The sequence below is a fragment of the Gobius niger genome (genome assembly GCF_951799975.1).
Source record: "Gobius niger genome assembly, chromosome: 14".
NCBI lineage: Eukaryota > Metazoa > Chordata > Actinopteri > Gobiiformes > Gobiidae > Gobius > Gobius niger.
In genome coordinates this window covers 2,283,931-2,309,100 of record NC_136865.1, presented here as the reverse complement: position 1 = coordinate 2,309,100, position 25,170 = coordinate 2,283,931, and the positions used below count along the sequence as shown (strand labels likewise).

General features: G+C 44.3%; 2 protein-coding genes across 2 annotated transcripts in view; both read right to left on the bottom strand.

Annotated features, from left to right (window-relative positions):
• The window catches only part of arhgef2a (Rho guanine nucleotide exchange factor (GEF) 2a), a 125,672-nt gene that overhangs the window by 62,521 nt on the left and 37,981 nt on the right, over positions 1-25,170 (bottom strand). The gene's annotated exons all lie outside the window — the stretch shown is intronic.
• On the bottom strand, positions 1,525-22,749 carry LOC306973597 (putative acyl-CoA dehydrogenase 6). The gene is made up of 9 exons (XM_079570556.1): positions 22,516-22,749; positions 15,992-16,112; positions 10,581-10,710; positions 10,413-10,519; positions 9,985-10,152; positions 8,500-8,673; positions 5,846-6,007; positions 5,578-5,728; positions 1,525-1,896 (listed from the first exon to the last, which is right to left on the bottom strand). The coding sequence occupies exons 1-9, from the start codon at positions 22,723-22,725 to the stop codon at positions 1,806-1,808; spliced, it is 1,314 nt and encodes a 437-aa protein (XP_079426682.1). The 5' UTR covers positions 22,726-22,749; the 3' UTR covers positions 1,525-1,805.

Below are 25,170 nucleotides of genomic sequence, written 5' to 3'. Positions count from 1 at the left end.
AAATGTGCTTTACCCAGTGCCGGATGTTTAAAGATGATTCTAACAAATAAACATGTATCATGCGTCAGTTTCATGAGGTCTGTGTTACACATGTACAGTCACGTATGAAGACTTTTGCTTCTGAATCCCAGCATTATTGATGAAGTCAGATTGTGGCGTTAAGTGGAAGCACACAACATGTACAATGGACCACCCCCAGATGTCAGTTTCCCCCTGAAGTACAAAACCCAGGGGGCATTTCAGAAAACTGGTTGAGTTATTTAACGTATTTCAGTTCAGTAGAGGACACCAACCCAAGAGCATTCACCATGGCAACCACAAACCACAGGCGGCTTCCATTTCAGAGGAACAGAGTCACTAATCATGAAAGAGACGAGAAGCTCAAAATGTTTCCTAAAAGAGGAAGAAGAAGCAAATAAAGACAAGCACAGTTTACAGAACTTTGTCTACAGTCCTTCTGTGAGTGAACCATCCAATCACATCGCTCCTCTCTGGGTTAAAGACCTGCCCTGGACCGGGTTAGTGTTACCGTAGCAACGCTTTAAATCCTTTGTGAAACAGAAAAGTCGGACTTGGGGTGAAACAACTGGAGCTCGCTCTTAAACCTGCTGATACCAGTGTCTCACTCTTTGCCAACCATGTTTACCTTTTGGTGCAAATAAAGTTACCTTAGGGCTGGGCAATATATCGATATTTAAGATATATCGATAGATTTTAAATGAGACATGGAATTAGATCATGTCGTGTATATCGGGATATTTCATATTCAGATAAGCTATTAAGTTAAAAAGAAACTGTAGCTCATTTTTTTTTAAAGTGTTAATCTTATTCTTAAACTGAGCCCTTTATATTTAAATATAAATGCTGCCCGATTTTATTTTCTAGGCTATTTTATTTACACCTTATGGAGCTGTGTTATAGTGTTTATGCTTACATTTTATAGTGACTTTTCAATAAAACTACTCATTTAGCTTCGACTTTGATTTAACATTTCCTTTCACAGCTCTCACTTTGCGGAAAAAATATTGGGATATATATATCGTATATCGATTTTCAATCAAAAATATCGGGATATGACTTTCGGTCCATATCGCCCAGCCCTAAGTTACCTTGAACCTGACTGTCTTTCAGGTTTCTGAAAACGTGTGCGTGAGCTCAAACACAAGCATACAAGTTCAGACGGCCTTTGAAAAGTGTCTGAACATTTGGACAATTGTGTGAACATCTAATAAATAAATATACATTTAAATTCTTCAGATGAAGCCTTTGGTGAGTGTTAATTACAGCAGCAGCAAGTCTGATTTATGATTTTTAAAGCCATTTTAATTTCTAAATATTATATATTGTAATGCCACGTTTCATTTCGTGTCACAACAGTCAAACAAACAGGGGAAATACTTTTCTACAAAACTTAAATCCAATTTAATGCATTTCTGTGACTTTTAAGGCTTTGATTTTGGCATCGTTCATTCAATGACTTAATAGAGAAACCCTACAAAGAGTTACATCAGTGAAGCGGCACAGTTATGAAAGACAGTTGAACACATTTACAGTTTTAGGTTCTTGAACTGGGCTGAGCAACAAGAAAATTACACAAACTTTAAAAATTCTATTGATTGTGTTACTAAAAAACTTGATCATTTGACATTCTCTGTGTAAATCGGTGTTAGCTGGTAGTTACTGAGTCCATAGCTTATAATCTGCAGAGTACAAATGAAATCTGAGACGCAGTGACTGGGCAGGAGTCACAGTCTAACTAATGGTGTTAGTCCAGAGCACTTGTGGATCCTTCAGCCTGGCAGAGGTCACTTCTTGGGCAGTGTGTCCATGTATTTGCAGATGATTCCCAGCATGACCTCGTCCGCCCCTCCTCCGATGGACATCAGCCGAGAGTCTCTGTGAAAGCACCACACTGTCATCAGTATGGCCAGCGGGGGGCGCTGAAGCCTCAAATACAGCGACGTAATGACACCGGCCTGCACTGAACCATCACATGGAGCTTCACCTGTGCTTCCAAAAAAAACTGCAGAAATCACAACAATGTGCAAAAGTGGAGTTTTAGTCAGGATTGTATTCATTTAGTTTGACCTCGACTTAGATTTACTTTTGATTTAGTGTTTTTTCAAAGGAATTAAATGTAATTAAAAAGCTGCATTAGATTGAATGGATTGCACAGTGTTGAAAATGGTAAAAAGTCACACACATATTGTTATTGGTCAGACTCTGAACTCTCCGTGGGGCTGCACAACTGTGGAACAAACCAGTGGCGGTTCTGGCCTGTTCGGCGCTCTGGGCGAATAATCAGTCCCTCACTCAAAATGCAAAAGTACCACAAGTGACTTAATCGTCTTATTTACTTTCCTGTTCACACGTTGCCGACTTAACAGGTCAAATCTCTGACCACTGGCATCCTGGTAAATCCCTGCATGTTCTTTCACATTTAAATGTACGTGTGCACTTTTGACAGTGTAAACTCCATTCTGACCAAACTTCTTCTTTTAAAAGGCTGTTACTTAAGTGATCATTTCAGAGACGCAGGCGACAGGTTTCATTAAATAAAAGGCTCTAACTGTGCCTCTTTTAGGATCAAGGCAGCACCAACAGTAGCTTCTCCTCCGCTGATATCCACCCGGGGCGTGGACATGTGCACGTTGTTTTGGTTCTGTATCCGCTGTGATGGATCTGCTGTGGTGGATCTGCTGTTGTAGATCTGCAGCCGCTGCGCTCTGCAGCTCTATACTCGGCTGCAGCGGCGCACAGGGATTGAGGAAACTGCTGAGCAAAATGCTGTGATGCATCATTTCTCTCGCCTCTCGGACAATAAGCCGAATGCCCGTCTCGACTGCGCATGTGTGGGTCAATCGCTCCTAATTTCTGCCCAAACAAAACCACTCCGCCATTGAAATGTGTGAGCAAGTCCAGGTAGCGGAGCCTGAACACTGAAGTATATTGAGCCATACCCGTGACCCATAAGGCTCACGGGCATTGGTTTAAAGACTATATGTCTCAAGTGACATTTATGCAAATATTTATGTTGTCAATATCATGAAAGCGAGAGAAAAGTCAGGACAGCGGCTCCGTAGGCAGGAGCGGACCATAGTGGACCATAGCGGACAGGGGGACGACAGGACCTGGGATCAGCCTGACACCACTTTTTAAATTATTTAAATTTGTCTCGAAACGGTGTTGATGTTAAATATAGTGGGAACATTTCCGTCGATCGATTAGCCATGTTGTACCATCAGATCACTCGTAAAATAATATACAAATAAAGTACATTTGGCACAGCCTATTTGTGTACGTGGATCTGTCACAGTTAAAACTAAGATTTTGTTCACTGTCCACCTCGTTATGGACAAAACAAAACAAGGATTCTATGTTTTTATTTCTCGTTCAGTTTAAATGTTCTGAATGTCGGCGACCTGAGGCCACAGTTTCAGACCCTGCACTTTGTCCAACCATCGCCTTCAAGGGTCAGATAGTTATTCAAACTATGTGAACAAGGACTAGGCCGGTTGAAGCAGCTCTACATATGAACGGCCGTTCAGTTCTTTCAGTTTCTGTGTCTCCGTAGCAGCCGAGGTTGTAAAAATAGACTTTATGCTAACATCGTAACAAGCTCCATGGCGACGACAAAAACACTTTAAATCATCACCTTTCCAGCGTTTAAAACCATAGAAATAAAAAGTTAAACTTTGTTGTTGTTTGTTAGTCAAAATAAATTCCATTACCCATAATGCAACGGGAAATGGGAGTTCGCCCAACCAGTCCACATGTGTTTTGTGGATCTGGAGAAAGCGTTCGACCGCGTCCCTCGTGGTGCCCTGTGGGGGATGCTCCGGGAGTATGGGGTCCGGGGCCCTCTGCTAAGGGCTGTCCGTTCCCTGTATGACCGCAGCAGGAGCTTGGTTCGCATTGCCGGCAGTAAGTCAGACCTGTTCCCGGTGCGTGTTGGTCTCCGCCAGGGCTGCCCTTTGTCACCGGTTCTGTTCATTACTTTTATGGACAGAATTTCTAGGCGCAGCCAGGGGCCGGAGGGTGTCCGGTTTGGGAGCCTCAGAGTCTCATCTCTGCTGTTTGCAGATGATGTTGTTCTGATGGCTTCAACAAACCAGGACCTTCAGCTGCTCTGGGGCGGTTTGCAGCCGAGTGTGTAGCGGCCGGGATGAGGATCAGCACCTCCAAATCTGAGGCCATGGTTCTCCACCGGAAAAAGGTGGTTTCCCCTCTACAGGTCGGTGGGGAGTCCTTGCCTCAAGTGGAGGAGTTCAAGTATCTCGGGGTCTTGTTCACGAGTGAGGGACGGATGGAGCGTGAGATCGATAGACGGATCGGTGCGGCGTCAGCAGTGATGCGGTCGCTGTATCGGTCTGTCGTGGTGAAGAGGGAGCTGAGTCGGACGGCAAAGCTCTCGATTTACCGATCGATCTACGTTCCCGCCCTCACCTATGGTCATGAGATTTGGGTCATGACCGAAAGGACAAGATCGCGAATACAAGCGGCCGAAATGAGTTTCCTTCGCAGGGTGGCGGGGCGCACCCTCCGAGATCGGGTGAGGAGCTCAGTTACCCGGGAGGAGCTCGGAGTAGAGTCGCTGCTCCTTCACGTCGAAAGGAGCAGCTGAGGCTCGGGCATCTGTTTCGGATGCCTCCTGGTCGCCTCCCGCGGGAGGTGTTCCAGGCATGTCCTAGTGGGACAAGGCCTCGTGGAAGGCCCAGGACACGGTGGTGGGACTATGTCTCCGAGCTGGCCTGGTGTCGCCTCGGGGTCCCCCCAGAACAGCTGGAGGAGGTGTGTGTGGATCGGGAAGTTTGGGCATCTCTGCTGAGACTGCTGCCCCCGCGACCCGGCCCCGGATAAAGCGGAAGAAAATGGATGGATGGATGGCATAATGCAACGGGCGACCCGAGATGGGCATTCGGCGTATACCGCCCTGAGACACTGCCTATGTCGCCAATATCAAAACCTGCAGCTGAAACGATCTAAAGTGAGTTCAATAATGCGTCCGGCAAAGGCAAGAGTGTGAACTCCTGCCTGTAGGTGCATGGTCTGGATTATGTTGCTGGATTTATTCTGCCCAGTGTTGCTTTCATTTGAACACAGTTTAACTCAGATCTCTATGTATAGAAGGTAATGTTTAAGAAATCTTAAAGCCACACCGCGTAGAATTTTACACAATAAATAAAACTGAAATATTTATAAAAAATGTGATGACATCATTGAAAAATACCTCATAAATGTACAAACATTTATGAGGCTCACCCCTCCTAAGATATGACTGTAAACTTTACCTGGAGTGGGTACGTCTCCAGCACGTCTCCATGGAAGGCAGTAGAATTTGAGATTTATACAGGTTCGTTTTTCATCCAAATCCACTCTTTTATTACCCACTGCAGTAATAGCATTTTCTGTGTTGAGCTGGTCATTAGGAGCAAGTTTTGTTTTGCCGCATCAGTATAGTCCAAAATGTTACGCAGTGTAGCTTTAATATTTGGTTTATAGAGCTCTAAACGACTTATTGGAGTCGACAATATTTTCTTGGCTTACGACGCCAAAGTCCGCCTGTGTGGCACTGACCTGTAGAAGCGGCTGACCAGTACGTCGCTGGTGTAGCCCATGCCTCCCCAGAACTGCAGGCAGCTGTCGGCCACCTCCCGAGCCAGGCGCCCGCCCTTCAGCTTGGCCATGGACGCCAGCTTGGTCACATCATTGCCCTTCAGGAACAGCACTGCAGAGAGCCGGCAGCACAGGCTTTAGTCCAGCCTCACATCCACACACACTGATCATGACAGACTTGTAGAGCAGGGGAGGGGAGTGTGAGGTGCTGCTGAGGGGGAACCCGTACCTACAGCCCTGTAGAAGAGCGAGCGCAGCAGCTCCACCTCGGTGCTCAGCTCTGCCAGCCTGAAGTGCACGGCCTGGTGGGAGAGCACGGGCCGGCTGAAGATCTTCCTCTGGGACGTGTACTGGATGGTCTCCTGGATGACGGCCTCCATGGTGGTCATGACTGGGCAGATCGGACACAAGACACTGCAGAACTGTGGCTTAGGAAAGTGATCGACGTGCAGGATGCTAACTAACAAGAGGCGCTGAAATTAAGGCAATTTGAGTGCAGAACGGGTCCGGTAATGGTTGATGGACTGTTTTCAGGTTCTATCTATTACGTTACAAATCCAGGAGATGTCAGTGGAAGCGCATCAGCAGGAGAACAAGTAACCACTCAAGGATTCCTCATGCTTCACACGAGACTCAATAGACACACTCAGTCAGGGGGGGGCTCCTATAGATTTCTCAAAAGGTCACAACAGGGAGTGTTTTCTTTTCTTTTATTTTCATTGTTGTTCTTGATGATATAAAATGAATTATCATTAGGACCTGGACTAAATGTCAGGGGCGGGGCTTCAGACTTGAGACAGAAACCACACAACAGGTCAGAGGGATGTATTACTGTAGGTCTACCTGTCTCCTCTTCATCCCTGCTCTCTCATCCTCTCTTTAGTGCGCGAGTGTGTACGTGTGTGTGTGTGTGAGTGTTTGCGAGAGTGTTTGCGAGAGTGTTTGCGTGAGTGTTTGCGAGAGTGTTTGCGAGAGTGTTTGCGAGAGTGTTTGCGAGAGTGTTTGCGTGAGTGTTTGCGTGAGTGTTTGCGTGAGTGTTTGCGTGAGTGTGTGTGTGGGTTTGTGTGAGTGTTTGCGTGAGTGTTTGCGTGAGTGTTTGCGTGAGTGTTTGCGTGAGTGTTTGCGTGAGTGTTTGCTTGAGTGTTTGCGTGAGTGTTTGCGTGAGTGTTTGCGTGAGTGTTTGCGTGAGTGTTTGCGTGAGTGTTTGCGTGAGTGTTTGCGTGAGTGTTTGCGTGAGTGTTTATGTGAGTGTTTGCGTGAGTGTTTGTGTGAGTGTTTGTGTGAGTGTTTGCGTGAGTGTTTGCGTGAGTGTTTGCTTGAGTGTTTGTGTGAGTGTGTGTGTGGGTTTGTGTGAGTGTTTGCGTGAGTGTTTGCGTGAGTGTTTGCGTGAGTGTTTGCGTGAGTGTGTGTGTGGGTTTGTGTGAGTGTTTGTGTGAGTGTTTGCGTGAGTGTTTGCGTGAGTGTTTGCGTGAGTGTTTGCGTGAGTGTTTGCGTGAGTGTTTGCGTGAGTGTGTGTGTGGGTTTGTGTGAGTGTTTGTGTGAGTGTTTGTGTGAGTGTTTGTGTGAGTGTTTGCGTGAGTGTTTGCGTGAGTGTTTGTGTGAGTGTTTGCGTGAGTGTTTGCGTGAGTGTTTGCGTGAGTGTTTGCGTGAGTGTTTGCGTGAGTGTTTGTGTGAGTGTGTGTGTGGGTTTGCGTGAGTGTTTGCGTGAGTGTTTGCTTGAGTGTTTGTGTGAGTGTGTGTGTGGGTTTGTGTGTGGGTTTGCGTGAGTGTTTGCGTGAGTGTTTGCGTGAGTGTTTGCGTGAGTGTTTGCGTGAGTGTGTGTGTGGGTTTGTGTGAGTGTTTGTGTGAGTGTTTGCGTGAGTGTTTGCGTGAGTGTTTGCGTGAGTGTTTGCGTGAGTGTTTGCGTGAGTGTTTGCGTGAGTGTTTGCGTGAGTGTTTGCGTGAGTGTTTGCGTGTGTGTTTGCGTGAGTGTTTGCGTGAGTGTTTGCGTGAGTGTTTGCGTGAGTGTGTGTGTGAATGTTTGTGTGAGTGTTTGTGTGAGTGTTTGCGCGAGTGTTTGCGTGAGTGTGTGTGTGAATGTTTGTGTGAGTGTTTGTGTGAGTGTTTGCGCGAGTGTTTGCGTGAGTGTTTGCGTGAGTGTTTGTGTGAGTGTTTGTGTGAGTGTTTGTGTGAGTGTTTGTGTGAGTGTTTGTGTGAGTGTTTGTGTTTGTGTGAGTGGTTGTGTGAGTGTTTGTGTGAGTGTTTGTGTGAGTGTTTGTGTGTGTGTTTGTGTGAGTGTTTCTGTGAGTGTTTGTGTGAGTGTTTGTGTGAGTGTTTGTGTTAGTGTTTGTGTGAGTGTGTGTGTGAGTGTGTGTGTGTGTGTTTGTGTGAGTGTTTCTGTGAGTGTTTGTGTGAGTGTTTGTGTGAGTGTTTGTGTTAGTGTTTGTGTGAGTGTTTGTGTGAGTGTTTGTGTGTGTGTTTGTGTGAGTGTTTCTGTGAGTGTTTGTGTGAGTGTTTCTGTGAGTGTTTGTGTGAGTGTTTCTGTGAGTGTTTGTGTGAGAGTTTGAGCAGCCCAGTGTATCGCCGGTGCTCTGCCAAAATGAACACCATTGTCCCGATCTGCACCCCCTCGAGTAAAACAACTGCTTAGCACGTTTTGTGTCCAAAATGCCGGCGGTGTCATTGCTGGTGACAGTCATTATTTTGTCTGGAGCTCGTGGGTCTCTCGTGCTTGTGTGTGTGAACAAAATGTATCAGCCGGTCGTTCCGTGTGACAATGCAGGACCAAATGCCTGACCGCTTTGGAGAGAGAGGGCTCCGCGATCTACTGGAAGCTCGCGATGGAGCTAACGGACACCCCTGAGGTATAAACCAAAGGAAATGAACGATGGGAACGAAACTCACTGTTGGCCACGGCCCAGAGCCGCTCCTCCTGGAACTGCAGCATCTGATAGGTGAAGCCCATGCCCTCCTGACCAATCACGTGTGAGCAGGGCACGCGCACGTCGTCGAAGAAAACCTCCGCCGTGTCCGACGACCACATGCCAATTTTACTGATCTTACGGGCCACGTGCACTCCTGCCAAGACATCACACACACGGTTACATACGTGTGCTACTGTTAGTGCGGTCAATCCAGTCAAATGTTTCATCGTGACCAATCTCATGAATGTCATAGTTAAGTAAGTACAGTTTATTTAAACGCTTTTCACAGACAAGACAGAGAATAGGAAAAAACAAACACTATAAAAATGTAAATGTGTAAAATTAAAGTGACATTAGTGAAGACTTTCTTAAATAAACATGTCTTCAGATCCTTTTAAAAGAGTCAACAGAGCTGGTCAGACACAGACAGGGGCAGGGCGTTCAAACACACTGAAAAGACAGGTCCTCTCTAAATGTCTCTTTAATCATCATTTTAAACAAGAGAAACCCAGAGGACCTGGTAGGGCTGGAACGAGTACGGATTTTTAAAGGTGTTATTCACTAATTCTTATAAAAAAGGTCATCATTTACATCAGGGGTGCCCAAAGTGTTGGCCCGAGTGACCTACTTTTGCGCTGCGTGTGGTTAATACTAACTTACTCTCTTCCATTCATTCTCAATGGTAAATATGGATGCAGTACACTTTTTGACCACCAGCGTCAAATTGGGGGCGCTGTTTCACTCCTTTCACAAAGTTAAGGAAACACTGTTGTGGTGTCTTGGTATTTATCAATCACAGAGTGTTGTAGCATCAACTTTCACAGTTTTCCAACTTTTATTGCAAAGGTTGTTGACGTCAACAACAGTATATGTTAAAAATTGACTTATAAAAGAATTGATGCTGAACTGACATTTCAAAATAATCTAATGTGGCATTTTCTTTGAGTTAATGAATGAGGTAAAGTTACTGTAGGTGCTGTAGATACAGGTGTTTGTTTTGCACTAAATTGCTACAATTGTTGATTTTGTTTTACTAAAACTAGGCTTTTGCCATAGTTACCATTTGCTTTAATATAGCATGTTATTTGCATAGATAGAATCAAATGCAAATGTGGGCTATAGAAAAAATAAAAAGTAAATAAAATAAAGTAACTTTATAATTTGCAGTTATATGTGTTTTTCGTGCTTGACATGGCCGTGTTTGACCCGAGGCTCACAGCCAATTTTTCATTTTGGCCCTCGGAGACAAAACGTTTGGGCCCCCCTGATTTACATCGAGTCCATTAAGTCCACGTCCAAATCTGTCATGTAAACATGTAAGCAGCAAATGCTAACCGCTAGTTAGTAACGAGGTGCAACATTGTTTATTGTCCCAGTGGAACACAGAAAAGGGGTTCCACCTTGACATTAGAGGGAGAGATGAACACACGACTAGTCGACCGGTCTAAATGATGTGGACTAGTACCTGGCAGGTTCATGGGTAAACAGATGAGGGACTTGTTCTTGTGAGCTGGCCCCTCACTGGTGTTGGCCAGCAGACACATCCAGTCGGCCTGAGTGCCGTTGGTGGTCCACATTTTGCCTCCGTTGATGACGTACTCGTCCCCTTTCCGCACGGCCTTGGTCCTGATGCCTGCGCCACAGGAGGACACGCTTTAGACCAGGGTTGTTCATCCTGTTGCTGCATGAAGCTGAAATGTAATAACTGAATACTATGATGTTTAACAGCAGCTTTAGAATATATGAAGCTCAAATCTCATTTGCATGAAAAATAAAACGGAAGTATATAGAAAATATCCAAATCGCAATATCTGTCAGAAATTCTTTTAGTCAAAATCGTGCCGCCCTAGCAGAAGGTGAATGTTATAATAGTGTCTAACAAGTGTGACCTACTGGAGACATCAGAGCCGGCTCCCGTCTCACTCACTCCCAGACACGAAACCTTGTCCCCCAGGATGGACGGCAGCAGGAACTCCTGCTTCAGAGCCTCAGAGCCGAACCTGCATAAATCACAATCACTCCCACCGTGTTCTCGTCAGAGCTGCGCCTGAGTGTGTGTACCTGGCCAGGGCGGGCGTGGCCATGTCCGTCTGCACTCCGATGGCCATGGGCACCCCTCCACAGCGGATGTGTCCCAGCTCCTCTGCCACGGCCATGCTGTAGCTGAAGTCCAGGCCCAGACCGCCGTACTCTGCACACAACAGCAGCGTCAGTCAGCGCGGCAGGAAACAGACACGTGACGGCTGAGTGAGTGACCGATATGGCCAGTTAGCCAGTTAGCCTAAATCAGGGGTCACCAACGTGGTGCCCGCGGGCACCCAGGGGCCCTTTGGGGCATGTCCAGTAGCCCTTGGGACTTTTTCTAAAATGTAAAACACTTCATTTTCTTCAATCTAATTCTTAAAATTACAATTATTTCGGTTCTTGTGACTCAGTATGAGTTTAAAATAAAGCTATTTTAATATAATATGGGGTCAATATCCTATAAGTGAACAGTGTACGTTTAAGTCTTTAGGATTTGTTTATAACTGGTAGCCCTCGAACAACTTAATGCTCTTAAAGTAGCCCTCAGCTGAAATAAGGTTGGTGACCCCTGGCCTAAATGAACCTGATCAAATGACAACGCTGGGAGTGAACGCCTTTTTTCTTCATTCATTTAGGCCAATTATTGCTATACATCACGGTTAGAGAGGTCTGCTCAGTGGAGGCCGATTTTTCTTCACCGCCAAAAGACCAAGGGCCGGAGGCTTCGAATGTCGGCCGAGGTATCACTTTCTACAAATGCCAGTGTCTTAACTGAGCACATTTTGTCCAGTTTGGCTTTAAAAACATCAAAATAGCAAGGATGACGTGACAACAAAGCAATTAAAATATAAGGAGACAAAAACATGACAAAAAAGCCTCAAACAAAGCAAAAACAAGACAAAAACTATGAAAACACAACAAGAAGGTGATAAAAAAAAAAGAGACGAAAACATGAAAAACTTGATAAAAACACTGCGACAACACTACGAAAAAGCTACGATCAGTTTTGCAGCTGAAAGCTTTCAAATGAGGCATCACACTGGCCAATATTTATTTGAATGTATTTATTTGTTTATTTATTTGATGAATAAATAAATAGCTCTCCAGTCGAGAAGCTTTTAGATTTGGGTTAAGCTGAACTGGAGAAAATGCGCTTGGTGAAAGTGGGGGTAAGAGGTTAATCTCAGGCATCCGATCTCTGATTTGGGTAACAATATTCCTCAAAATCATCTTGAGGGCCAGAGGTTTTGTGATTTGGCCCCTGGGCCTGATGTTGCCTTCCCCTGCTATATATTTTTTGTATATGGCAAATGTTGTATAATGTTACATTACTATATAGTGCCCCTCCTGGAACCGCCACCTTAACGTGGTGGAGGGGCTTGAGCACCCAAATGATCCTCGGAGCTATATTGTTGGGGGCTTTGTGCCCCTGGTAGGGTCTCCCATAGTAAACCGGTCCTATAGGTGACGGGTCAGACAAAGAGCGGTTCAGAAGCCCCTTATGAGAAACCAACAGGCCCGGTTAGAACCATGAGGCCGTCCTTCTGTGGACCCACCACCTGCAGGAGGCGCCATAAGGGGCTGATGCAGTGTGATATGCGCAACTCTAATGGCTGCCCCCACGACCCGGCAACGGACAAGTGGAAGAACATGGATGGATATTATATAGTGAAGATGAATGGACCTTGAGGGCAGTATCTGAGCACGCTCCTGGCTAACAAAGAAAGGGCCTCAGTGAACAGAATTACTCAAACCTCTGTGAATGAAGTGAAACACTGCTCCATGAACTCTGTATTTCGGATACAAGCTCATAAAAGTCAGAGTTTTGACTAGTGCGTTAGTGACAGCACAGGGACGTGATCAGCAGGTGCTTCCCTCTGAACTGTTTACCGAGCGGCCGCTGCGACTTCTCCTAATGGACTCCAGCACGATTCCAAACTCATTTGGACTAATGACCACAGCGCGTTTCTTTTCATCTGCCCATTCCCCTGGCTTTGATCTTAACTACGGGTTTGTGGTGAGTTAGGGAAAAGATCTAATAGCCGCAGGTCAGCTCACACGTGTCGGGCCTTTGATGACCAACTGCAGCAAATCAAAACACTCACGAGCACGCGCCGCTCACTGACCGATAATGGGCGGATCTATCCAGAGAACTGCTCAGATCGATTTTTACGAATAAACAGATACAAGTCTGCCTCCGCGCTCGGTTTGTGAGTCTTTCACTTTCAGAGGCCTTTTAGTTTGTCAAGGTCAAGGTCAAGTTTACTTATATAGAACATTTGCAAAAACATCACTGCCCCAAAGTGCAGTACAGGTACACAGTGCAAATAATGCAAAACTACAAAAAACACAACAATATAACACAGTGAGAAAAGTAAAAAATTAAACAGTAAAAACATGAAAAAAATGCTCAGCTCATCTCGTGTTAAAAGCCTGCGCAAAAAGATGAGTCTTAAAGTTTGGAAGCTCTCGACTGAAGAAGCCTGTCTAATGTTCAGAGAGAGGGAGTTCCACAGTCTAGGGCCTGCTACTGCAAAAGCTTTATCTCCTTTACCTTTTAGATGAGATCTTGGACGATCCAGAAAAATATCTTTTATTTCTTCTAAACATTCTGATTTTGTAGCACTCACCTAAGTGCAAGGGATCGAGAGGTGGAAGGCTGGTCTGGGCCTAAACAAAGCCAGGCTCTGGACCAAGCTCCATCCACGGAGTCGAAAACCTGGGAGAGACCAGGGCATGCGACAAGGAAGCTTTGTTTCCAAAATGTACAATCATAATGTTGTCCAGGAACAGCTCAAACACGAGCCTCAAATCAACCGTGCTGCACTGTGCGTGTTTTAGCTGCCGTGCATGGAAAGGAAACCAAAAACCTAGCACTTAGAGTACATGCCTGCTTATCGAGTACTTGCTCACAAGCCTGAGTTTGCGAGATCAGGCCTGAAACTCATCTATGTTTTTTTGTTCTTGGTTCTTGGCACTGGGGACAAACATAAATCAGTGCCGACGGCCCCAAACCGCCACTTGCTACTCCAATGGAAAGATGCCTAAATGCTGCTGAACCCAACGGGAGTTTGTATGGCTCTTCCTGAACAGAATATAGCGGAGCCCGTTTCATTAACAGAAAAGTCTTGTGTATCAAAGTGTCAAAGCGGCTCATTCAGCGCGTCGCCTCCACAGCTTTGAGCTTCAAGCGAGGCGCTAAACCACAGATGTTTCCTGGTCCTTAGTTTGTCGATAGAAAACATAAGTGATAAGTTAACGTAGGGCTGCTCGATTATAGAAAAAATAATAATCACGATTATTTTAGTAATAATTGAAATCACGATTATTCAAACGATTATTTGTGGCCTTAAAAAAAAAAAAGAAAAAAAACATTTTTATTATTTTAAAAAACAACTATGGACTACATTTTCTTTGGACAATAAGAGCATTTTCTTTTTTTTTTATATGCTCACGTTTCTAAACACCTGCCCCCTGCTGGCCAGCCCTCACACCTGTCCAACAGAGCCGCGCGGCCTGATGACATCATCACACAGCGCTAATGTTTTTATGTCAAACCAAAGCCTGAGCCTCTAGCACGTGAAATGCGAAGGGAACAGAAACATTCATCTCAGCAGCATGAAATAATAAGAGTTTGCTTTGAGCTCCGTTGATCTGCTCCTGAAGAAGAGTTTTAGACTTTTCTACTAAACAAAACCAGTGCCTGAGCAATAGATGTCGAGGCTTCTAAAACAGCGGTTCTCCTTTCAGCACAAGGTGAGCTCTGAACAGTGGCGTTATCTAAAGAGTTAGGTATAAAAAATTTTAGTACGATATCATTTAGGCCTACAGTTCTGTCACTGCGCTGGTGTTTCAGCTGATCAGACGCGTCACACAAACCGCGCAGGACGGACTTTTTGCGCTTTGGATGGACGAGTGGGAGGGCATCCTTAATAATCGTTTGTTCTCGATTATGCTATTTTTGTGATCGTCTAGTGTAATAATCGAAATCATAATCGAATTTCGATTAATTGCACAGCCCTAAGTTAACGTGCTGCGTTTTCCCATTTATCCGTGTTCAGAGGGTGCTGAGTTGGCCCCGCCCACTGGAGCTCCATGGAGCACAGACCCACATAAACAAACTCTTATTTATCTGATTGATCTGATCATTCAAACATTAACATCGGATTGTTTGTGCAAATAATTCAACCGCCACACACCTGTTGGAAACATGAGATGTCGGAATAATAAGACTTGTCCACAAGGGGTCAGCGTTCAAGCAGAATGAAGCAGCTCTGAAGCTCCGAATCTTTCCGAGACTTTTTGCCAGGAAAGCCTTGAAGCGTCACAGCCTGAGTGAGTCTGTGTGAGCATAGCTGTCTCTAAAGAGTCCAGAGGAGACAGTGTGATGATGACAGTGTTGAGAAAGGAGGAGAAATAACATGTACATTTTGGTCGACATGCTCTCTCCTGGTCCTGAGTGGTGTAGGACATCCTGAGATCCTCCCGGGTTAGTATTCTGTGAACAAACTCTGGCCTGACTCTGCTCCCGAGGGCGGCTCAGCCAGAGAGCTGACGATGATGCGTTGTAATCCGGTCTCTAATTCCCGAGCCAGCTCAGCACATTTTAATTCCTCTGCCCTCCACTCTGACCTCCTCCACACTTTACCTCTGCCAGAAGGAACACCAGCGCTCTGGCACCTTGACAGCTGGATTGTCTTATGTCTTTATGAGTTCACAGACTCCGAGCCAATCCTGTGACATTTGCTTGCTTTGTATTTGCCATCAATCAGCCTTTAAATCACTTCTCATCCATAATTAAATGCAGGGAAACCTTTCACAAACACAAAGAGCTGCTTAATAGTACACACGCGACTTTTCCACCTGGAGGAGATAGGGCTGCTCGATTATTGAAAAAATAATAATCACGATTATTTTTGTCATAATTGAAATCACGATTATTCAAACCATTATTTGTTGCCTTTAAAAAAATCCATCAAAAAAGTGACAAAAATCCATCAAAAAAGTGACAAAAATCCATCAAAAAAAGTGACAAAAATCCAGCAAAAAAAGACAAAACTCCAGCAAAAAAGTGACAAAAATCCATAAAAAAATGACAAAAATCCAGCAAAAAAAGACAAAAAATCCAGCAGAAAAAATGACAAAAATCCAGCAAAAAAAGACAAAAAATCCAGCAGAAAAAATGACAAAAATCCAGCAAAAAAAGACAAAAAATCCAGGAGAAAAAATGACAAAAATCCAGCAAAAAAGTGACAAAAATCCAAAAATTTAAAATGTGAAAAAAAAATTGAAAAAAAAAATTGAAAAAAAAAACAAAAAAAACAAAATTATTATCGATTTTTTGCGATTATGCTAATTTTGTAATTGTTTACTGTTGTAATCGAAATCGTAATCGAATTTCGATTAATTGCACAGCCCTAGGAGGAGATGCTTCCAGAGCCACTTACCCACTGGTTTGTTGACTCCCAGGAAGCCGGCACTCCCCAGGACCTTGAAGACTTGGTGGGCTGGAAAAATACCATCTGCCTCCCACTGGTCCACATGAGGGTTGATCTCCGTGTCGATGATCTGCACAGCCAGGGGACGACCAATTAGAAAGTGGAATTATCCTAGCTGATGAACCTGCTTTTGGACCCTTTAAGTCAGACCTGGGCAAAGTACGGCCCGCGGGCCACATCCGGCCCGCGAGATGATTCAGTCCGGCCCATAACTTGTAGGACATAAAATCATAAGCATGTCAAAAAAAAAAGTAAGTCTCTAGCTCATTCCTGTGCGGAGTTATGATTTTTTTTTTTATTACCAGAATGCTCACTCCAGCCACTAGGGGGCAGAGTAAATAAGATTAAAAGTAAAGAATTCCACAGGTGTCCAGCAAAGGGCACTGGCATAATAAGATATAAGGATATAAACAACACATTGTAGACAAGTGGGAAATGGACAGTCTGCCCCTGGGCAGCTGTGGCTACAATAGTAGCTTACTACCACGTAGTGCGGAGTGAATGAATATTGACTACAATGTAGCAGAGACTTGTGACACAGGCTTGTAAAGTGTAAGCCGTTTTAATGAGGCTACAGTCCTGCCAGACTCATCATTATAGATTTATTGAAAAAAAGTCCTCAATGTATTTTCCCAATCAAAACATTTTATTTTTATTTTGGAGCTTTTGTTTATGGACCCCGGCGATACACTCCCGATATATTATACTTATATCCCGATATAAGTTTGAGTTATTGTTGGTGCGGCCCTCTGACTCAATTCAGGCTCCTCATGTGGCCCCTTATGAAAATGAACTGCCCACCCCTGCTTTAAGTGAATGGAACATAGACTTGATGAAAGAATACTCTTACAGGGGCCTCGTAAGTTGCTTGGAGCGATCAGTGCTTGGAAGTATACATGATTAAAAAACAGATACAAGCCACCACTTTAAGGCAATGGCATGCTGGGATAAGTCCAGTTTGAGTCAGATGATGGTTTATGGACTTTAAAAATGAAGAGGACAATTTCAGGAATGATACTAATAGAGTAAGTAAATGATCAAAAGTAAACAGGATTTCTCAAAGGTATGTGAAGGAAGATAATTAACTACTGCACTTTCTTTGGGTCTTTGGGGAATAATGGAAAAAGGACAATATAAGTGGCATACAAAGGGACAGTCTGGGTACTGCATGTAAATTGTGTGAGGAGGAGCCTTATGCCGTCATGAACTGAACTGCTGTCAACACCTCGTCTGTTTTTGGTTTTCTCTGAGCTTGTCATGAACCACAGACGTGTTGTGGAAAGAGACAATGAATAATCGCCTCATCCATGTTGCCATCTGAATATGCTACGGTACAAAAGTACAACCAAAGACCTTGTCCCGAAAAACTGGTTCTAAAAAAGCTTTCTGTTGAGAGCCAGTTTTATGCTTTGTGGGTTACTCTGCCGTGTCCATCAGCTCAAATAAATGATCAGATCGACATGTTTTGGTCACAGAAATAGTCGTTTTCTTTGACCAAAACCAAAACGCAAAGTAACCATGGACACATTATGAGTAAACATTGTTTTTTTTTTAAATTTAGGATTCTAAACAATAAATAATAGTTGATACTGAAAAAATAAAGAATAGTTCAGGTATGTACAATGGACACTGTAGTACCGTTAAAGTACTGGTACCAACTGAAAGGTACTTAAGATAAGTGGCAACATAACCACAGTAAACGATAATAATGTACTATAATTAGAGGTTGATCGATATCTCTTCATAATGGCCATAAAAGGCCGATGACATAAAGTGACAGACTTGCCGTTTTGGAAAGAGCTCAGTCAGAGCCTCCTACAACCTCCCCAGCCTCAGGGGCGCGGGAAACTTGCTCACAAGTTTGTCGTATTTTATACATTTTATGTTGCTTATTATTTCGTAACCAGAGATTGTTACTTTTGGAATCTGATTTTTGTCTTTAAAGCAGTACTAAGTAACTTATTTACCATAATAAATCCTTCCCGTAGTCCCTGTGGGGGTAATACAAGTGTTTATGGGATGATTGGAGGGTCTTTCATCTCCCCTGGTGTCTCTGGCCAGAAAACCATGTTTGCAACTTGACTGCCACCGGACCGGAGCCACCAATACGCACTAATGGAATCACGAAGAAGAAGCTAACATGCTAATGGGCAAAGCTAACTGCGGGCTAACGTCACTTTAAGCAGTATTTACAGCCAAGTTTGAGTGATTTTTTTATTTCCATTGTATAACTGGATGCACAATATCCCTCTCTCCCTTTGTCTTTCCTGTCAGCGTAGTATTTACTCTCCAAAACAATCAATAAGTTAAAAAATTGTAACTTGCAACGACACCTGCAGTTGCGCTTATGGCCTCTAGGGGCAAGAGTTACTTAGTACTGCTTTAATGAACTGAATAAACATGAATGTCCAGAATAAATCAGTAATAAATCAAAGTACTGTAGTCATTATTCATTCACGCCACACTCTGGTGGTAAGCCTAATTTACCACGTGGCTATAATGTGTTTATATTCCGATCGCTTATGTCAGTGCCCTCTGCTGGACACGTGTGGAATTCTTTTTTATTTATTCAAGTTGCCCCCTAGTGGCTGGAATGAGTATACTGGTTATTTAGTTTAAAAAAAATCATAACTCTGCACAGGAATGGGCAGGAGACTTCCTTTTTTTTTGACATACACTGGGATTTGGAGTTGTTTGAGGACCCCTGGTTTAGAAGCTTCATACACAGGATTAAGCCTGGGCAATTGATCTCATTTTTATCTAAATTTGTATCTAATCGAGATTATAATAAATGCCGATCACGATAATCGTGTGGTGCGTTTTAATCGAGGAGAATTGACCAGTCCTGTTGCATTCTAGAAAAAAATATGGACGGCATAATGTTGCCGAACACGCGGGGCGCCTCAGAGGACCAGGCCCGCACGGGGATGACGGGTTTCAGAGGAAAACCATCATCGCTATTTGGACCATGTGGATTTGTTTTGAGGCTACAGCGGTGGATGAGCTGGACTTTTAACAGTGAATTGTAAGTTTAATCTTTCTTACTACTAAATGCGCGGTTTAAACCTTTAAATGATTAATAAATAATGTAGACATTCCTAAATGAGCAGAAGTTCAGTTTGATTCCTGATTTTCCTTCTTAGTTGTGTTTTAGTCCAGATTCAGGGTTTTGTCACTCTGGTTTTAACACACTTTAATGAACAATGAACTGTGATGAAATGGTTTAGTCACTAATCATAATATCATTATTGCAACATTGAAATGAGTCATTCTTTTGCCCTACAGCCCTCTCCAGATGTGCTTGTGCAAGGGAACACTGGAACGTGGCTAAAAGCCCATGTTGCATGACGCGTCCCCTCTGAGGCCACGGCGCTGGCACAAAAGCAGGGCTCTAAATGCATGGGAACAGAACAGCCGTGTCCCTGGCGGCATTATGAGCACACGTGTGTTACATCTGTCGGGGATTAGGTTTCAATGAATATAAATCAGGAGGGGAATGTACCTAGAAAAACAATCAGGACTAAACGGCGTCATAAACAACAGTGATCTGCCTCTGCACTCAGTCTGTGAACGTGCTGTGAGTGAGTGACAGGCGCACGGACCAATCACAGCGAGGCGTGGACTCACAGAGGAACAACAGAACATTCTAACCTCTGAGATGTACATGCAGAGCCAGACCATCTCAGAGCTGAAGACGGCAGGCCTTTAACCTCTTGGTTATGGTGGAATATTGTAAACGATGGGAAGGTCTTATATTCAGAGGTACATGGGCCAAAATGAAGTCGGCATATTTTGCATTTACTTTAGATGGCAAACAATATACAACAACATTGTCAGGAATTTAAAAATCTATTTAGGCTCTTACCCCCTGCCTTAACCAAGTGTATTTTCTCCAGTTCGGCTTTACCCAAATCTAAAAGCTTCCGGACTGGAGCTTACAGCCTATAGGCCAGTGCCATCCAACCATCCACTTGCTTCCGCTTTATCCGGGGCCGGGTCGCGGGGGCCGCAGTCTCAGCAGAGATGCCCAGACTTCCCGATCCACACACACCTCCTCCAGCTGTTCTGGGGGGACCCCGAGGCCACACCAGGCCAGCTCGGAGACGTAGTCCCACCAGCATGTCCTGGGCCTTCCACGAGGCCTTGTCCCACTAGGACATGCCCGGAACACCTCCCGAGGGAGGCGACCAGGAGGCATCCGGAACAGATGCCCGAGCCACCTCAGCTGGCTCCTTTCGACGTGAAGGAGCAGCGACTCTACTCCGAGCTCCTCCCGGGTGACTGAGCTCCTCACCCGATCTCGGAGGGTGCGCCCAGCCACCCTGCGAAGGAAACTCATTTTGGCCGCTTGTATTCGCGATCTCGTCCTTTCGGTCATTACCCAAATCTCATGACCATAGGTGAGGGTGGGAACGTAGATCGATCGGTAAATCGAGAGCTTTGCCCCGACTCAGCTCCCTCTTCACCACGACAGACCGATACAGCGACCGCATCACTGCTGACGCCGCACCGATCCGTCTGTCCATCTCACGCTCCATCCGTCCCTCACTCGTGAACAAGACCCCGAGATACTTGAACTCCTCCACTTGAGGCAAGGACTCCCCACCGACCTGAAGTGCCACCCCTCTAGATCCGCCCCTGGGTAGAGTTGCCTTTAAACTGTACATTTTGGGTCAAACCTTTTGGATGTCCTTTCACAAGCTTCTCACAATAGTTGGCAGGAGTTTGAGTGTAACTGAGCCACATTTGTAGCCGCCTTGCCTTGTTGTCGTGTTGTTGTCACTTTTTTTTTAATCTAATTTTCGTCACTTTTTTGCTGCACTTTCATGGCTTTCTTGTCACATGTTTTTCCACTTTTTGGTTGGGTTTTGGTCTCATTTTTGTCGCTCTTTTTCAAGAAAGGTAGATTTGGGTAATGCCGAACTGGAGGATATGTGCTCGGTCACGAGGTTAAGAACATTGAACTTAGACTTAGGCTTTTGGCGCGAGTTAAAGCAATATCCTGCTTCCCTTATTGTATGTTCTACTGATTGTTCTTCTCTATTCAGTGTGGCTGAGACATGACCAGTGTGGCTGAGACATGACCAGTGTGGCTGAGACATGACCAGTGTGGCTGAGGCATGACCAGTGTGGCTGAGACATGACCAGTGTGGCTGAGACATGACCAGTGTGGCTGAGACATGACCAGTGTGGCATTTACAGCTCAGCTTCTTGGACTGGTGTTCAGCGCTACTTCTTACGGTCAAAGGTTGCTCCCTGTTTTACTGCAGTGCTGCCTTCACGTGCTCTCGAAATGATGGTAAATAACACTTGCAAAGTAGAGTAGTAGTAGTAGTAGTAGTCTTCCACTGGAAAACTGGGAGATCATTTTGATGCCTGAGCTCCTGAGATGAGAAAACCTTTGACCTTTCAATAGAGCAGTATCTCAGCAGCTAACGGAGTCGTTCCACTGGTTTTTTCTCCACTTTGTATACTGTTTTTAGCTAATGTTAGTCTATGGAAATGTATGCTAACAGCTGCAAAGATGGCGGATCTCCATGGTAACTGTGGACATTCCCGAACTCTATACGACAGATACAGTCATTTAGCCACTCTACTTTAATATCGTCTCATTTTACAGTTGTGTATGTTATGTTCCCGACCACTTTCCCACGTGGATGTATTTGTTTATAGTGTATTGGGGTTTGATTGTTTTAATGTTTCACTTTGCTACGACACAAAAGCACTTGAACACAACACACTCGTCATTTCCACTTAAACATGAAGGCAGCGTAAAGAACCGAAAGGATTTGTTTTAACCCCTAACCCCCCGCCTTCACCAAGCACTTTTTCTCCAGTCCGGCTTTACCCAAATCCATAAGCTTCTTGACTGGAGAGTTTGGCCCGTGTAGCGCCTCATTTGAAAGCGAAGACCCACAAAACTGTAGCTTTTTGGTCGCCATGTTTTTGTCACATTTTTGGTAGTGTTTTCGTCTCTTTTTTAAAATCGCTGTTTTGTTGTTTTCATCACTTTTTGTCACTTTTTTTTTTAAATCACGTGTTGTGTGGCTTTTATGTTGCTTTTTCATCTCTCTTTGGTTGTGTTTTTGTCGCTTTTTTATTGTCTCAACAATAACGTATTGTTGATTTTCCATCACGTTTTTGTCACATCTTTTTGCTGCGTTTTCATCCTCGCTTCCGTCGTTATTTTGACGCTTTTTTCAAGACGCTTTGAGGTCAGAGTGATGTGAACTGGAGAAACTGCGCCTGCTTTAGGCGGGGGTTAAGAGGTTAAACTGCGCAGTTTGTTGACGCGCGCGCTGAGTGACCTCTCACCCACTCTCTGTCCTCAGAGCCGGGATGGGGACATGGGGACAGCGGGACAGCGGGACAGCGGGACAGGGGGTCAGGGGGTCAGCGGGACAGGGGGACAGGGACACACTCGGAGCGCGTGCAGGACAACATTAACAGTTCTATGTGTTCAGTGACTTTACCTTTCGGAGGGACTCTTTGAGCGCGAGGTGCTCGTGTGTGTAGATCAGATGGTCCCCCAGGATCTCGGGGGCCCCGGCTGATGGGGCCTCTTTACCCGAGGCGTGCTCGGACAGCGGGCGGACCGGGGCCGGGCTGTACCGGAGCAGCCGTGCTCGGGACAGCAGCCTGGAGCTCTGCAGCCATGTCTGCGGCCGACAGTGCAGCGCCATTTCCGCAACAACAATGTCCGCGCATGCGCACCAGCGCTCTCCTCAGGAACCCGGGTCAACCTTATATAACATCATATATAATATTATTTATTATGTGCTGAAGTAAAAGAGATTCTAAACCGTCAGTGTGACTTTCCTGTGAAAATAAGGACAAAATAATCAATATAAAGTATCCTGAAAATACATGAAAATACTGTACTGTACTGCAGGGGTTCCCAAACTTTTCAGGCCGCAGCCCCTAAAATCAGTCAACCAACAACTCGGGACCCCCTTCTGAGAAAATGCAACAGCATTGATCATAAATTAAGGTGCAAATCATTTAAAATCTGATCATTTGGATGCTCTATTTTGATATTTGGCTTCATTTCACTAAAATATCCTGTATTCAATCAACAACACGTCAAATAAAAAAACATTGTCTTTAAATCATCTTGTGACCCCCATTTCAATGTCCCACGACCCCCACTTTGAGAACCACTGAAGTGCATGTGGTTGGGTAAATGTACCGTCCCTGACTCTGACCTCTGACTCTGATCTCTGACTCTGACCTCTGACCTCAGCCAATTAGGAAGTTCAGCAATAAAAGTGTGTCTTCTGTGTAAAAGTGAAATAAGTGCATCTCACATTCATGTGTTTTCATGTTAGCACTGGACAGTCACTGTGATCAGATGTCTTTTAGAGCCACTCAGTGTTCATTTCGTCGACTAAAATATTTAGTCTTAATTTTAGTCAAAGTGTTATTTTTGATGACTAAAATTGGACTAAAACTTTATCAAAACTTTCTCATGAGACTAAAACTATGATTAAAATGTCCAGATATTTGAGTCGACTAAAATAAGACTAAATAAAAATGAAAAGGAGAGACTAAAATCATCCAAACTTCTATTGAGCGTCTGAAAGAGCCTCAGATCATGTAAATTCTCTGCCAAATGGACAGGTCTGAGCTTTATTCATGTGGAGCAGCTCCATGAAGCAGAGGAACAACATTAAATATGATTATAATGAATATTATCAATATAAGTCGACTAAATTAGTCTTAATTTTAGTCTATAAAATGTATAGACGCATCAGAAAGTGCATATATAGGCTATGTGAATCAGATCAGAGCTCATAATGACAAGTCGCTGGGGAAACATGGTCTCACACTAAACTGACCTCATGTGCTTCTGGACGAGTGTGGAAAATAAAAAGCTCAAACACATCTGGTTTGTCCAATGCTCTTTCTATGTCCCTGTTAAATCAACTGGGCTTAGGTCAAACAATGAATCTCACTCTTATGGGAAGGTAGAGACTTACTCCTAATTTTCTTCACATATTTGGAAAATCCCGGTTCCTCAAAGGGACGACTTTATAGGCGCACGTTTCAGGGTCACTGTCACAGAAACACTAGCAATTTCATAAAAAGGTTCTAAATGCTTTAAAACTGTAAGCACAATGTTAAAGCCCACAAATGTCTGAGTTTACAATCCACTAAAGGAGGACAAAGCAAACTGAAAAACAAATCAGGTTGTGCCTTTAATGAACACATACAGTGTCAGACTCAAGCATGTGGATTATAGCCTTATCCATCTGCTGTCCCCTCTCGCTCTCTCAAACACACTCTCACTCGCCCTGGCCTCTTGTACATGTTTTTAGTGGAAGGGGAAACCTGCACAAACTCCACAGAAAGGGCCCGTCCAGGGATCGAACCATCCCGCTGTGAAGCACGAGCACTAACCACTGTGCCACCGCACCGCCCTCTTGCTTTTTAACACTTCCAAGCCGTGCAAGCGTGTCATTGTTCTTTGCCAGGGGTCTGTCGCCATGATTCTGAGGTGCAGATTGTTCAAATGTAAATTCTTGGGCTCTTTCTCATGGAATGAATTGGAACAATACTGCACTGTATTGTACCGATAGTCAAATATATGATTACATTAACAGAATGTTCAGATGAACAATACTGCACTGCTATAAAACTACAATTGTTTTGCTCTAACTGAACAGCTCTGTCATGGTTTGGTAAATCTCACTTGGAAAGAAGACTTGAAACAACGCGGTTCACTCTGCAGCAGAACCTGGGGCCACTACAGTGAGAAGCATATACACTTCACAAAAAGACACATTTGCATTTTTGTCTCGCTGTCAGCCATTAAACCAGAAATAACTTTTATTTTTTTTAGATCAATTAGAATTTTAAAAATGATTTGTATTTGTCAAGTTCCAGAAGAATGACAGATATAATGTTCTACACATTTATTAAAGTTTTTAAAAAACTTAAAGTTTGCATAGATTTCATTAATATTTGGTAGAGTCAGGGGCGGGAGCAGGGTCAGGGAGAGTTTTTGGGGTGGCAACACATTTTACAATGTTGATTGTTTATTGCGGGGGTGCGCAGGTTTTGCATGATCGCAAGACAATTTCTCCATTAAAGGTCCTATATCATGCAAAATCGACTTTTTAAAGCTT

What these genes read in the sequence shown, in the direction of transcription:
- LOC306973597 (XM_079570556.1), bottom strand. Translation starts at nt 22,725, where the DNA reads ATGGCGCTGCACTGTCGGCCGCAGACATGGCTGCAGAGCTCCAGGCTG. An exon ending in GCTCTGGGCCGTGGCCAACA is followed by an intron (nt 6,008 to 8,499) that starts GTGAGTTTCGTT and finishes CGATCTGCCCAG; the next exon opens with TCATGACCACCATGGAGGCC. An exon ending in CTGGTCAGCCGCTTCTACAG is followed by an intron (nt 1,897 to 5,577) that starts GTCAGTGCCACA and finishes GTGCTTTCACAG; the next exon opens with AGACTCTCGGCTGATGTCCA.